This window comes from Labeo rohita, chromosome 15 (genome assembly GCF_022985175.1).
Source record: "Labeo rohita strain BAU-BD-2019 chromosome 15, IGBB_LRoh.1.0, whole genome shotgun sequence".
Lineage (NCBI taxonomy): Eukaryota > Metazoa > Chordata > Actinopteri > Cypriniformes > Cyprinidae > Labeo > Labeo rohita.
This window is the reverse complement of record NC_066883.1, coordinates 13,714,509-13,730,572: the sequence shown is the minus strand read 5'-3', so window position 1 is coordinate 13,730,572 and position 16,064 is coordinate 13,714,509. Positions and strand designations below refer to the sequence as shown.

The window sequence follows — 16,064 nt, the reverse complement described above, 5'->3', positions numbered from 1 at the left end:
AAATTAATAATAATAATAATAATAATAATAATAATAATAATACTAACTACCATAATTTTCAAAAACAATATTAATCTATACATGATAAACAATACAATAAAAAACAGCCACTATTATTATTATTATTAAACTCATATTCATGTAAAATATAAATACATTTTAATCTGTTTATTTAAAAACATTGATAGTAAAAAATTTAAATATTTATTATGTAATGATAATAATAATAATAATAATAATAATAATAATAATTATTATAATTATTATTATTATTAAAAAAATAATAGTAATAATGTAAAATATTATAAACAAAATGTAAATAACCTAACTTAAAAATATTGATAGTAAAAATGCTAATATTTTATATAATAATAATAATAATAATAATAATAATAACAATAATAATAACAACAACAATTATACAAACTACCATAATTTTCAAAAACAACATTAATCTATACATAACATAAATACAATAAGAAACAGCCATTATATTAATATTAATATTATTATTATTATTACTTGTGTTAATATCAAATATTTTAAATAAATTTGAATATACAAATAATAAATGAAACAACAGTACATAAACTATCAACATTATTATTCACAATATAAATAATAATCATCAACATCATAATAATTATTTACAGTTTTAATTTATATAAAACATTGTTTATAACAGTATTTTTTATTTAGAGTATTTTATTTATAAAAAGTGTAAGCGTGTAAGTGTAAGTTCAATGATTTACACCTAAAATCATGAAGAGATGAGTTTTTGCCCAAATGAGGGACAATTCCAGCCTGTTCTCCATTTGATCTTATTTTTAAATCTTAATGTAGGCCATGCCAAGACATAGATAACATTTGTTCAAAATCATCCCATCTCCAGGGCTGACTTGGAGGAAAAGTAAAGCATGACAAGTTGGCACAGGTCCTCATGGAGACCGACTCGACTGCGGTTGCCATGGTGTAGGCAGGAAACCTGTTATGGCAGGTCTTTGGAGCACTTTGACATTTTCACAAAGGCAAGTAATTGCCCATGTTTTCAGCCTTTGAAACTGGGATATTGTCACACAATGACTGAGAACCTGACATCATTGTCAACCTAGGAAATAGACTGCTTGGGGAATCACACTTGCAATCTACCTATCAAAACATAATTAGTCCAACGGCTTAGAATAGTTACTCAGCAAAACTATAATACTTCTAGTCAAACAGAGACGCTTCTAGCTACACAAGCTCACTATTGTGTTGTTGCACTTTAAAAAAAAAAACAATATTTTTAGCCACAGAAGGTTGAGGAAGGGGCCGGTACAACCACACTGACACATTTATATGGCGGACCATGCCTCTCGTGACTTCCTGTGGGTGGGAACGGGTCAAGGGCACATGCAAACTCTCTCTCTCCACATTAGCACCCCTTTGAGACTCACTCCAACAACTAGAGCAGCAGACGTTTTCTGGGACGAGTCTTTTTAAGAGTATATGAACCCGCTGAACTCTTTCATGTGTTTTTATGCCACTTCTGCTTTGTCTTACATCCTTTGGTTAAGCTTAAATGCTAAGAAGGTTGTTTTGACAATAAAATGTCATATTGACATTAAGGGAGTTGACAGAGGTGAAGCTACCTGTTGTATTATGGATGCATCTCTAAATAAGATTCATATCGCTTCAAACTGAATCAAATGATTAGCGAAACTGCTCCAAAGTTTTGATGTGAAGCAAAAGATTCACAAACCAGCTCTGAAGTTTCAATCTAAATCAAATGATTCATGATACACAATCTGAAGTCCCAATTTGAATCAAATGATTCGTGATTTGCACTCTGAAGTCTCAAACTGAATCAAATGATTCACGAACCTGCTCCAAAGTTCTGATGTGAAGCAAAAGAGTCACAAACCTGCTCTGAAGTTCTAATCTAAATCAAATGATTCATGACAGGCAATCTGAAGTCACGATTTTTAATCAAATGATTTATAATACACAATCTGAAGTCCCGATCTGAATCAAATGATTTATAATACACAATCTAAAGCCCGATCTGAATCAAATGATTTGCGATACACAATCTGAAGTCCCGACTTGAATTACAAAACAGTAAATCACTTTACGACTTGAGTGAATCAACTGAATCAAACCCACACCGAAGTTCGGACCTGAATCAAATGATTCACGACCCACTCTCCAAAGTTCCAATGTAAAGCAAAAGATTCACAAACCTGCTCTGAAGTTCCAATCTAAATGAAATGATTCGTGATACGCGATCTGAAGTCCCGATTCGAATCAAATCAACTGATTCACTCAATTGATTTGATTCATCTGTTCCTCTTTTTGTGTCTTCAGCTATGTTTACACAACTTAGTCTGTATTACTTCTGGCTTAGCTTGCTAGTTTTATGTTTTATTCTCTTTTATATAGCTTTTATGACTGTATAACTAAAAAGTTTTTATAACTTTTTATAACTGCACTGCTGTTTTCTACTGTTCAAATGATTGGCGTTCCGCGTTCCAAAGTTCCGACGTGAAGCAAAAGGTTTGCGAACCTGCTCCGAAGTTCCAATCTAAATCAAATGATTCACAATATGTGAATTTCCACTTTGCGACGCAATGGTTTAACTGATTTGGAGTTTGAAAAAATTCAGTTTCAGCATCACTATGTGCTTTTTAAAATCGTTACAAAATCGTTGTTGTTTGCCTTCCCATATTCCCAATGTTTTTGACCCATTTGATGACTACAAAATAAATATTACTGTACTATTATGGTTCTAAAATATATATATATATATATATATATATACACACACACACACAGGGGTTGGACAGTGAAACTGAAACACCTGGGTTTAGACCACAATTAGTATGCCGTTTGGCCTCCTTTTGCAGCCAATACAGCATTATTTCATCTTGGGAATGACAAATACAAGTCCTGCACAGTAGCCAGAAGGATTTTGAGCCATTCCTTTCGCAGAACAGTGGCCAGGTCACTATGTGATGTTGGTGTATGAAAACATTTCCTGACTCGCTCCTCCAAAACACCCCAAAGTGGCTCAATAATATTCAGATCTGGTGACTGTGCAGGCCATGGGAGATGTTTAACTTTACTTTCATGTTCATCAAATCACTCTTGTCACCGTCTTGCTGTGTGTATTGGTGCATTATCATCCTAATACACGGCACCACCTTCAGGGTACAATGTTTGAGCTATTGGGTGCACAAAGTCAACCTTCACACTCTGCTCTTATTGGTGGAATGTGCGATCAGTAAAGACTGGCCACCAGGCTGCATAAATATAGCCATGAAACCTCCAACACTATATTGGCCAGTGTTTCAGTTTCATTGTCCAACCCCTGTATATATATATATATATATATATATAAATTTAATTAAAAAGTATAGTAAAATGATTTTATTTTTTCCCCCCATTTTCAAATGTTAAACCCTGAAGCTTCTGGTGGTTTTCAGTCAAACAAATAAATGTGCTAAGATAAATGAGCTGAAACTGAAGCATTTATTTAATTAAACTGCAGCCTTTGTGCTTTGATACTGCAATATCAATTTTCACTATCTTAGCATGGCATCTTACAGCTTACTGGGTAATTAAACTATCCTCAGTTCATTAAACTACACTAAAACAAAAATATCAGGTCCATCTAGCAAACTGTGTTCCTCTGCACCCAGCTGAACATGAATGCAGTGTTTTTGGCTTTCATTTCAATTTTAAATGCATTGTGCACTCAAAAATAAAAATTTGCTGAAAATGTTCTCACCCTTAGGTCATCCAAGACGTAGAGGAGTTTGTTTCTTCATCTGAACAGATTTGGAGAACTTTAGCATTAAATAACTTGCTCAACAATGTTCCGAATGAGAGTTCAAACAGCTGATAAAAACATTACAATAATCCACAAGCAATCCACACGACTCCAGTCCATCAATTAATGTCTTGTGCAGTGAAAAGCTGCAAGTTTGTAAGATACCAATCCAAAATACCATAATCCATAACCCCTTCCCCAGTTTAAAAAAGAAAAAATGTCCATGCCCTGTTACGATCTCACATCAAAATCCAGCAACATATTTGTTAAGAGCTGTTCTGGATTGTTTTTGCTTGGAAACGGTGCTTGATCTGTGCATATTTCTCTCCTGATTCAGCAAAATTATAGACAGGACTCAACGATTTGAAGTCGAAAACGCCGTAATGATTGATTTGTTTCTAACAAACATGCAGCTTTTCATTTCACAAGACATTCATTGATGGACTGGAGTTATCAGATGTTTGGACCCTCATTCTGACGGCACCCATTCACTCCAGTGGATCCATTGGTGAGCAAGTAATGCTACATTTCTTCAAACCTGATGAAGAAACAAACTCATCTAAATCTTGGATGGCCTGAGGATGAATACCTTTTCGGCGAATGTTAATTTTGAGGTAAAAAATGTTTTACTTTTTTAATCATGTGCTTTTGTCAATTTTATTATTATAAGGTTTAATTTTTAGATTTGATTTGCTTAAAGTAAAAAACATACTGATTTTAGCTAATTGCCAAGACTACATTTTTTTAATTAAATTCTAATATTTATATATGATAGTTTTAATTAATAATAAATACCCTGCTTCAGAGGACGCCATACCTGAATGATCACGTCCTCACTGTCACAAAGGAAACACAATGGCACAGGTGTCCCACATAAAAACATCAGGGAACGTGACGCCCCACGGCACGTGAAACCAAGGAGGAGCTGAGCTACTCTCACACTACAACTGTCCCTTACCGGCCTTTTATAGGCCAAGTCCAAAACAATGTGTGTGTGACATGGAAAACATAGCAGTTGGTCCCTGAAGCCTGTGCACATTTCCATGGGCATGTCCAGAAGAGGCCTGGCAGAAGAACACACATCCATGAGAGCCACAGGCCCTATCCTTTTACAGAGCACACTGGCAACTCCTTATGTAATCTACTACAGGCACTGTTTGAATGGGGTCACTTAATTGCAAAGCTTTTCTCAGGCCAAGATCTACTGCAAACTGGGCCAGTGGAGTCAAGACTCAGAAAAGATGGTTTAAGCACATTTTATTGAGGGCAAATCCCTAATCGTTGGTTTAAATAGTTTTCCTCTACTCTCTAATACATTTTTGATGTGAGTGCAAGCTTTCCTAATAGATTTTATGCTTCCAGGTTTCATATAAAATAACTTGAGCTATACATCTTTCAGATGCCGTAATACAATGCAAGTAATAGCACTAAATGATGAAACTGTGCTAGACACAGAGATCTGCTTTCTTGGGACTGGGGAAAAAAAAAAAAAAAAAAGTGCTTTAATTCTCCAGTGGGACTGCATTACGTCATGCCTTGGACTAAAGCTTCACAATTTACAAAGGAAGTAGCAGTCAATGGGTCACATGATGTCACAAAGTCAATTAATAGAACATTTATTTGAAGGTGAATGTCAGCCGGAACACTTTTACATCACTGCTTCTAAACTGCCTTGATTCTATTACCTCGCACTTAATGCCACGGTTGAGAAAGAACAAAACAATAACAGAAAAATATCTTAATACTTCCATACAGCAAAAAAAAAAAATAAATGTATTTAAAAAATATGGTCAAAAATGCATATATTTGCTAAAATATGTTTCAAAATATATTTCCGTGAATTTATTTGTATATATTTGAAAATATATTTTAAATGTGTAAATATATATTTTTTTTAAAGCATTTAACAATATATATTTAAGTCGAAGAAAATGCATTTACATCATGTAACATTCAAAGAAAAACTTTATATATTTGAATAAACGTCAGCAGGGAACAAAAAAAATGCAATATTGCAATATCTAAAAATATTAAACATTATTAAATCCTTATAAATCTACTTTTGGTTTCTAGAAGGACATCCACATTTTTATTTACATTCTAAATGCAATTTAATTTTTTCTTGCCCCTGAAATACATTTAGAAATCTCTTTCTATTTCAAAAATATATTTCATTAAGCTTCACTGTTCGCAGCAAATGTAATATATATATATATATATATATATATATTTTTTTTTTTTTTTTTTTTTGGCCATACAGGCTGTGAAGAACAGGATATTCAGCAAAGAAGAGTGCAACCCTAGGTGTCAATAACCATACTAATACACATAAATATACTTAACAAAAAATAACCTGTACAAAGTATTTCGTAACGACTCATATGAACCGATTCTTTTTGGAGAACCAAACGTCCAAGCCTACAGTGAATGTACACAACCCGTGCAGTCCAATTCCTAATCAAATGACTTGTTTGAACTAGTTTGCATAATGAATCAAACTAAAATATTGCGACCAGTGTAGTCAGATTTCAGAACGAATGAGTCTTTTCAGCCTATTATTTTGGGTAAATTAAAAACACTCAAGCTTACAAAAGTACACAACCACTGTAGTCCTGTTCCTGAAAAACACTTGTACGAATCAATTCTTTTAGCGAATGTACGTAACTGGACAGCAAATGGCTTGTATGATTCTTTTTAATGAACCAAATCAACCAGTTGAATGAATTTACCTGACTCGCTTACTAAGCCTCCATTTGTACAAACAGAAATGAACCAAGAAATAATACTGTTTTTAGTCAATCTAACTTATAGAGCGACCAATCTAGTTTAGTCCATGCACAAACAACTCTTACGAGGCATTTTTTAGTTTTAGTAAATAAAAAACACAACTTCAGCAGTGTAATTTGTCTGTGTATCGGATGACTCTCACGAGCCACCTTTGTTTTCAGTTCCTGAATTCATTTAACTCACTTTCTGAACTTCAAGTTAAAGTGATAGTTTAGCCAAAAATAAAAATTGTTAATTTACTCACTCTTAAGTTGTTTTAAACCTGAGTTTCTCTTTATGTTAACAACAAAAGAAGATATTTTGAGGAATGTGGGTAACCAAAAAGTTTCTAGTCTTCCTCATTTTTTCCCATACTATGGAAGAGAAACTCAAACAGGTTTGTATGAGTTGAGTAAAAGTTGAGTAAAAGATAGAAATTTCATTTTTTGGTCATGAACAACTTGAAATGCAAAAACTGCATTTCGAGTTTCTGTGCTACATATTGTGTTTAAATACATATATGTAGTTAAAGACATGAGTTTTGTTTTAATCAAATGTGCTACCTCTGGTCCTTTGTTAATTTCTATATGGTTACAAACAATTAATGTATTGAATTAACTGCTTTTGAAATCTGATCCCATAATTTGCAACAGACTGCTGACAGCAGTAAATACAATTAGACTGTATGTATGATTTTTCCCTTTTCTTCCTCAAAAAAAAAATACTAACGTAAAAGAACCGCTACGGAACTCGACTCGTTCAGATGAATCAGATCCAGAATCGATTCCCAATCCGAAGGTGGGTATGGGCATTCAACAAAAGGATAATTTTTCACAGTTACATTTGCTACCGTTTTAACGAATAGCATCAGATGAATACTTAAACCCGATGTAAACCCCAAACTACGTCTAATCAACAATAACATCAGGCGATCGTGACTTCTTCCTGCGTCTTATCTGTAAATGTGCTCTTCCTCAAGGAATCCGTCTGGAAGAGACCAAAACATGCGATTAAAGAAACGCCGTTTTTTACCCTCAGCTCGTCTCGTTCGGCCTCCCAGCGATATTTCTCGGCTTGAAAGCGGCTCCATTCATACTGGATGAAATGTAAGATCCCGGGCAACGAGAGGCCCGCGTCCCCGTCCTGCGGATCTCGCGGCTGGGAGGATCCAGCCATCGCCCCGGCCGCGGCGGCGGCTGCTGCGGTGGGAGCAGGACCGAGCACAGCCTTCGGCCCGTTCGGATTGCGCCCTGCTCCGCTTCCTGCAGGGCTCTGATTCGTTCCACCCGCCACCCCGCCGGATCTTTCCGCCTCCATCAGAGCGTTCGCGCTGTCGCCGGAGCCAGGAGGTGGAAAAACAGAAGAATAAGCCACCCCGTTGCTTGAAGTCTCCACCGAAGCCCTCTCCCGTTTTCCTGCCCGATACAGATAGGCGAGTACTCACACACACAGAAAAGTGCCAAATAGTGCTCCACTCCTACTACGGAATGGCTGAAAACGCTACCAGCTCGTAAGTGCTCCCTACGGGCCATAAAGAGGGCTGCCGCAAGGGGGCGGTTGGCGGCTCCAAAAGCCTGGTCCTCTATTGAGGTCAATTCAAATATCGAGACGTTTTTCTGTTTTATAGGAGACTACAACTACTAAAACGTATGATTGTTTTAATCTGTTGATAACACAGATTTGTTGCTGACCTACAAAATGCAAATTCACCTCCGCAATCTTTACAAAATTGTTTTTTAAAATACGAGTCCAAGCATCACGAATAGCTGTGATTGGTCCATCTTGACTAGCGATGAGAAAAGTTAAAGGTGTCACGTGACACGTCGCTCAATAGATTTATGTCCTGTTGTCAGTTGCGAAGGTGATTGTTCTCATTTTTAATTCATTTATTTATTTTTATTTAAAAAAAAATGCAGAGAAAAGCATATTGCGAAGGAGATTGTTCTCATTTTTAATTCATTTATTTAAAAAAAAAATGCAGAGAAAAGCATATTGCGAAGGTGATTGTTCTCATTTTTAATTCATTTATTTAAAAAAAAATGCAGAGAAAAGCATATTGCGAAGGTGATTGTTCTCATTTTTAATTCATTTATTTATTTTTATTTAAAAAAAAATGCAGAGAAAAGCATATTGCGAAGGTGATTGTTCTCATTTTTAATTCATTTATTTATTTTTATTTTTTAAAAAATGCAGAGAAAAGCATATTGCGAAGGTGATTGTTCTCATTTTTAATTCATTTATTTATTTTTATTTTAAAAAATGCAGAGGAAAGCATATTGCGAAGGTGATTGTTCTCATTTTTAATTCATTTATTTATTTTTATTTAAAAAAAATGCAGAGAAAAGCATATTGCGAAGGTGATTGTTCTCATTTTTAATTCATTTATTTTTATTTAAAAAAAATGCAGAGAAAAGCATATTGCGAAGGTGATTGTTCTCATTTTTAATTCATTTATTTATTTTTATTTTTAAAGAAAATGCAGAGAAAAGCATTTGAAAATAAGTATTTTATTTAACTAATATATAAAATAAATATACGCTACCAGTCAAAGGTTTCTGAACAGAAGTTGTTTTAAGTCTCTTCTGCTCACCAAGTCTGCATTTATTTAATCTAAAGTACGGCAAAAACAGTACAATTCTGAAATATTTTTACTATTTAAAATAACTGCTTTAGTGCTTTCTATTTTAATATTTTATTGTAATTTATTCCTGTGATTTCAAAGCTGAATTTTTAGCATCATTACTCCAGTCACATGATCCTTCAGAAATCATTCTAATATTATGATTTGCTGTTTAAAAATATTTTAAATTTTAATTAAACTGAACTGTTTTAAATATTGATTATAATAATAATAACAATAATATTTTGATCACAGGAATTAATTGCATTTTAAAATATATATTTAAATAGAAAGCAGTTATTTTTAAATAGTATAATTATTTCACAAAATGATTGCTTTATTTTGGATCAAATAAATGCAGGCTTGGTGAGCAGAAGAGACTTCTTAAAAACTTTTGACTGGTAGTGAATAAAAAGTATATTTTTTATTTATTTATATAATAAAATAACGAATAATTTTACGTACCGATGACACGCATGTCAAAATACACAGTGTTGCCTTAAAAAAAATAAAATAAAATAAACCCATCCCATGTTACCGCTAAGCTCCGCCCATTTGAGAACGCAAGCGTTACGTTACGTGTCATTCTACCCGCTCGTTCTATTTCTATGGGATTGATCGAGACGACCCAGTAGTGTGAGCTTCCTGCTATATTGTGATCTTCTCTCAGGCTTCCTTTGCTCATTTCCGAATTAAGCATGGGGAAGAATACCAAGAATGCCGTGCAAACAATATGCTGATGAGGAAAATGTTGAATCAACCGTAAAATGTTAGTTTTCACAGTCGTGTTTTTTTTTTTTACCGCTTTGCATAATGAAGATGCGTGTCTTTGTGAATATGTGTATGCTTTCAAGATCAGAGGCTGCATAGATCTACATGAATCGATGGTTGTAGGCTGGTTTGGGTTTAATTTTGCATGCATGTTCTATATTTGGAGGAACTGTCTCAAGTGATCAAAATGATACTTTCTCAAATACTCAAATCTAGAGCTTAGCTCTAATTGGGACAGTGGCTTGGAACATCTCTGTATATTTCTAGGTCATCTTTGTTTGCTAGACTTAGTAGTGATGACTAATAGGCTTTTTGCAATACAAACTTGAACTGAATGTCCCAAACAATTACACTGTGCTTTGAAGTTAATTTTTTAAATAAAATGTTCTTTGTTTTGTCTCCATGTATAGCATTTATTTAATGGACTGTGGTGAGCAAAAGGCACACGGGTCGAGTATGGAATCTGTCCGTCAGTCTTTTTTTTTGGATGGGATCAGCTGACACAGAGGAAGACATCAGCGGAAACTGATCTCTGGTCACAGATGATGGTTCATCAAATATTCAGCTCCCAAACGCTTTCCACTTTGCTTTCTTTTTGGGAAGACCAGAATGACACTGTTCAAGATTTCAGGAATTTGGACAGGTTTTGACAGTCAAGATTTTCTTTTCTCATTCTATTTAAAATTTCATTTACTGTATGCATTATAAAAGTGTTTAAGCACGAACACCATAATGCGTATCAGTTTTTGCCAGGCTCTCTTAACAGGAGCAATAATTTTGAACTTGCTCATCCTGTATTATGTCTCACGGGCCCAGCAGCAGATGATGGAGAAGCGTCGGGAACAAAGTAAGGGCTTAAAGAAAGCCTCTCTGGCTGTGTCAGGACTGGGAGCTATGGGTAATCTGGCAGGTGGAAGTATGGTTGGCGGCTCCAAAATGGGAGGCCTCGAGGGCAACATGCGTGGTCCACGCATCACGATTCTCGTCCGTGAATTTGAAGACTTTGAAAACTACGTTGGTGATGTTGCACGCTCTTTTTTGCGCCAGAGACCAGAGTTGCCTTTCCTTGCTGTAGCCGAAAATCCACCGTATCCTCCTCTGGCTCTCCCCGAGGGAGCCCGTCTCCTGGTGTTGTCACCAAGCCCCGACCAGCCTCCACAAACCCACCGTCCCGAGTTTAATGTGCAGACGGAGTTTGCTTTGTTAGTTCCAGATGGCGTGGAGCTGGACCACAGCCGACAAATTGAGCGTCTTATTCGGGAGCTGGAAGGGGAAGGTGGCGGACCAGTCCGACTTGTCGCCGCACCTGTGCTGACCCGCTCGGCGGTGCAGTGCCTGCACCTTCGGGTGAATTTGCGGGAATGGACCGCGACCTACACCCCTGCAGCCTCAGGGAGCAGCGGTAGCGTCTGCACAGCCCTGCAGGGAGACGCCGTGGTTCTTATCCGCACCGAGGACCTCTTCAACCTCTCGGTTCCCTTAGGGCGCCCCCTGATGTCTTCCTTGTTTGTCCAAACTTCTCTGCGCGGCTGGAAGGTCAAGCTCCTGGAGGGACCTTCGTTCTCCGCAAGTCATCGCCCGCTGTTTAGCTCAGCACACAACCAGTGGAAGGCGGACAGCCGCCTAAAAGATGCCACCAATCACCTTATGCGTAGCTTCGGCTTGAAACGCGTGGTGCTGCCTGATGGTCGAGATCAGTGGTTTGGCTGCAGTAAGGAGACCGCACGATGTTTCGGCACAGTGCGTGACGACACACCAGAATACCTTTACATAGAGCGCTGGACTCCACCTTGCTGCTTGCGCGCCCTCCGAGAGACCACTAAGTATGTTATCAATATCTTGGAGAGCTCCGGCGTACGTTACTGGCTGGAAGGGGGTTCCTTGTTGGGAGCAGCCCGACACCAGGACATAATTCCATGGGACTACGACGTGGATTTGGGCATCTACTTAGAGGACGTTCCAAATTGCGACTATCTAAAGAACCTGGACTCCGGCTCACTGGTGGACGCTAACGGCTATGTGTGGGAGCGAGCGGTCGAAGGCGACTTCTACCGTGTGCAGTATAGTGAAGCCAACCACTTGCATGTGGACTTGTGGCCCTTCTACCCTCGCAATGGAGTTATGACCAGGGACACTTGGACTGAGCATAAACAAGACGTGGAGTTCCCAGAACATTTCCTGCAACCCCTGGTGCCAATGCAGTTTGCAGGCATCACAGCTTATGGTCCGAACAACCACCGTGCCTTTTTGGAACTCAAGTTTGGTGAAGGGGTTATTGAGAACCCCCAGTATCCAAACCCTGCCAAGAAACGACTGGACAGGAGTCGCACAATAGGATCGTAGCAAGCAGTAACTTAATGTGCCACAATTGCATTTCTTACGTTTTAAACTTTATAGAGACTGAAGGTTTTGAACTGTATCAGAACTTATCACTTGAATGTTAGTATTTCTTGCCAATTTTATTTATTGTATGTGTGTGCTGATTTGGGGAGTCACAAGTCTCAAAAGTAGTCTAAATACACTGTAGGTAACAATGGTAATAAAAGTTATAAACATCTAAGTATGTAATATTTCACATTGCAGTATCCCAGGAATTCACAAAGGGCAAAGCTTTTTTTATTATACATGAATACTAATATATCGCAGGGGTGTCCAAACTCAGTGTCCTGCAGAGTTTAGCTCCAACCCCAATTAAACACACCTGAACTAGCTGAACTAATCAGGCTCTTACTAGGCATATTAGAAACTTCCAAACAAGTGTGCTGAGGCAAGTTGGAGCTAAACTCTGCAGGACACGGCTCTCCAAGACCAAGTTTGGACACCCCTGATATTTCGGTTTCTAAAGCACAGGAGTGCCCAAAGTCAGTCCTGGTGGGCGGGTTTCCTGCAGAGTTTAGCTCCAACCCCAATTAAACACCTGAACCAGCTAATCAAGAGCTTACTAGGCATACTGGAATCTTCAGGCAGGTGCGCTGAGGCAAGTTGGAGCTACACTTTGTAGGACACCGCTCTCTAAGACCAAGTGTGGACACCCCTGATATTTCGGTTTCTATAGCACAGGAGTGCCCAAACTTGGTCCTGGAGGGCCACTGTCCTGCTGAGTTTAGCTCCAACTTACTAGGCATATTAGAAATGTCCAGGCAGGTGTGTTGAGGCAAGTTGGAGCTAAACTCTGCAGGACACCGGCGCTTCAGGACTGAGTTTGGACTCCTCTGATATTTCGGTTTCTATAGCAGTTAAACACTAAACCAGAAGTTCTCAACTCCGGCTCTCAAGGCCCACTTTCCTGCAGAGTTGGCTCTAACTCTAATCAAACACACCTGAACAATCTAATCAAGTTCTTCAGGATCACTAGAAAGTTTGAATTTTTAAACATATTGCTAGAGAAAAATCACCTATTGCATTATTGCATAATTTAAAGTAAATGCTGGCATATGAAAAATGTATTCATGTTTGTAGGTCCACAAGTGTACTATTTATTAAACAACCCAGACAGCTCATTAAAACCTTGAAAGGACTGCTTTTTAACTTAATAGTCATTATTATACCACCATGAACTTTGTAGAGTGTAGGATGTTTTGACATATGGTGACAGTGGTGTACGCTAATTTTGACAGAAGCTGGAATGCCCTTTTAACGAGTTTTTATTTGTAAATCTTTTTTTTTTTTTCTGTGAAAATGGTTGTAAATGGAAAAGGTTACATAAAAATGCCAGTGAAAAGAAGCTATTGTTTTGTGCACACATTCACTTTATTAATGATATTTGCACCATGTTGCATGATAATAACTTTGTACTCAGTGTTGGGAAGGTTGGAAATGTAATAGGTTACGGATTAGTTACCCTATTTAAAATGTAATAAGTAGTGTAACTTTTAGTTATTTTATTAATGTAACTGATTACATTGGATTACTTTTTGATTATTTTTCTAAGTGAATGCTTTCAACTGTTAATCAGTTAATCAACTCTCAGACAGATTGTAGCCTAAAGCTTCCAGCGACAATGCGAATTAAATAATTGGCAGATGTGATGCTTTGCAAATTCAAACAAGAGAACCTATCAAAAACATCAGAATAGCATTGCTTTACTAAACAGCCTTTAGATGGCAGGAGACTTTGTGCATATCAAAAACAGGCAAAGCAAGAAACATATCCTAGCTTTTTACACAAAATATTCAGATGTAACCCCTTTGTGATCATTAATATTTTCATAACTAATGTAATTACACATTTTTTCTCAGTAACTGCAATGGACATGTAACTAGTTACTCTCCAACACCGTTTGTACTTTCGCTGTTTGCTGTACTTTTTGATGTCAGACTGTTTGACCTCAATTTTTGTTTAAATGTAACTCATTTTTTAATGTTTTGTTTTGTCTTGGTGTTTGACAAATATACTTTGTAATGTTCATTATGTAAATACATCCTGACCATCGAATATTTAACAAACAGCATAACACAATTCAAACTGTCTTAACGTCAATGTTTTTCACGTGTCTGGAAATAAACCAACATACAGAATTACATTTGGAGTTTTCATTGTAAGCATTACAGTAAAATGTTAAATAGACCACAAGGTGGTGCAATAGGCCATTAAGTCTTCATGATGAGCTTGGTTACTGATATCCTACCAGGTTTATGCAGTATCATTACTGGGCAAATCTTTAAAGCCTCCCTACAAATGTTGCTTTTGTTTACAGCAAATTTGACTGTGGTGTGTTTCCCAAAAGCAACTATTGTTACAAGTTCCGTCGTTACCAACCCTGGTGAAAAAAACAGCATATGCTGGTATGTATGTTTTGATGCTGGAATGCTGGTTAGGTAGGTTTTGATGCTGGTTTAAGCTGGTCCTTTGCTGGTTTTTGACTGGTCCAAAAACCAGCAAAGGACCAGCTTAAACCAGCATCAAAACCTACCTAACCAGCATTCCAGCATCAAAACATAACTACCAGCATATGCTGTTTTTTCCACCAGGGAATAGTTAAATGCGACCATAGTTTAGCTAATAATGATTTTGGGAAACGCACCCCTGGCTGAAACAAACAGAGATAAGAAGTCAGCTGATATCTTGTGAAAGTAGGTAGTTTTGTCTCACCCTAAAGGCCTGTATTTTGCAATAATAACCGTATTTTGTAACTAAAACGTTACATTATCTTGCTTACTAAACAGCTTTTTACCAAATAAATGAACATATCGACTTAATTCACATCATGACATTTCAATTTGGTTTTTAATATACCTTGACATGAGATGTGAAACTAGCACAGCTATGTAAATCAGCAACAATTATACAAAATATCCAACCATACAACTCCAAAATTAGCCCAGCCAGAGAGCGGTAACTTACAATAAACATGATATAGATAAGAAATATGCTAACCACCCTGCTGGGAAAACAAAAAAACAGCCTACGCTGGTTTAAGTTTTAGCTTGATTAAGCTGGTTTTAGCTGGTTGTTCCAAATGGTCTCAGCCTGACCAGCTAAGGAAGTGACCAGTGCCTCTCTAATAACAGCCTGCTGACCAGCTTAGGCTGTAGGGTTTAGTTATCCTAGTTGCAAAATCTCTTGGGACCCAGTGTGCACCTAATTTTAGCGACTTATTTTGCTCATAAGAAAGAACATCACAGCTGATTTACTTAAAAAAGGCTTTATTCTGCAGTGTGGAGTACATTCACTGGTTCTCTTAACAGTACTCTTTGGCTACTCTTTGGTTATCAAGCAGCCATTTATGACACAACCATCCGTTAAACTCACACAGACACATATCCACATCAGCAGGGCAGCTACACTAACAGCCACCTGGAATGAGAAGCCATTACAGTACTGGCTATAAAAAGGAGTGATATCAGTCAAACAGACCATTTGTGAGATTTGAAATCATACATGTGTGAATTTAAATACATCTTGAACACAGAACAAATGAGAGACTGTTAATAGTGCAGATTACAAGCACCAAACCCCCTATTTTAAGTAAATATGTTAAGTTAATAAAAAAAAATATATATATATATAGGAGAAAAGGTTTCTTTGGTCAGTATAACCTCTTACCAATTAACTGCGAAACTTTCGCTTCTACAAAAATGGGCGGTTATGTTGACT

The 16,064-nt window shown here is 37.0% G+C and overlaps 2 protein-coding genes across 2 annotated transcripts in view; one reads left to right on the top strand and one right to left on the bottom strand.

The window, feature by feature from the left end:
* The window catches only part of strn4 (striatin, calmodulin binding protein 4), a 29,327-nt gene extending 21,263 nt beyond the window's left edge, over positions 1–8,064 (bottom strand). Inside the window, exon 1 of the mRNA XM_051129230.1 lies at positions 7,610–8,064. Within this exon, the coding sequence (XP_050985187.1) occupies positions 7,610–7,894 (285 nt within the window). The 5' untranslated portion in view covers positions 7,895–8,064. The remainder of the gene's footprint in view (positions 1–7,609) is intronic.
* Positions 8,065–9,857: 1,793 nt separating this feature from the next.
* fkrp (fukutin related protein) lies at positions 9,858–14,477 on the top strand. Its single transcript, XM_051129066.1, has 2 exons — positions 9,858–9,966; positions 10,379–14,477. The coding sequence occupies exon 2, from the start codon at positions 10,701–10,703 to the stop codon at positions 12,309–12,311; it is 1,611 nt and encodes a 536-aa protein (XP_050985023.1). The 5' UTR covers positions 9,858–9,966; positions 10,379–10,700; the 3' UTR covers positions 12,312–14,477.
* The last annotated feature ends 1,587 nt before the right edge of the window (positions 14,478–16,064 follow it).

Coding starts and splice junctions, on each gene's coding strand:
- fkrp (XM_051129066.1), top strand. CDS start 10,701: ATGCGTATCAGTTTTTGCCAGGCTCTCTTAACAGGAGCAATAATTTTG.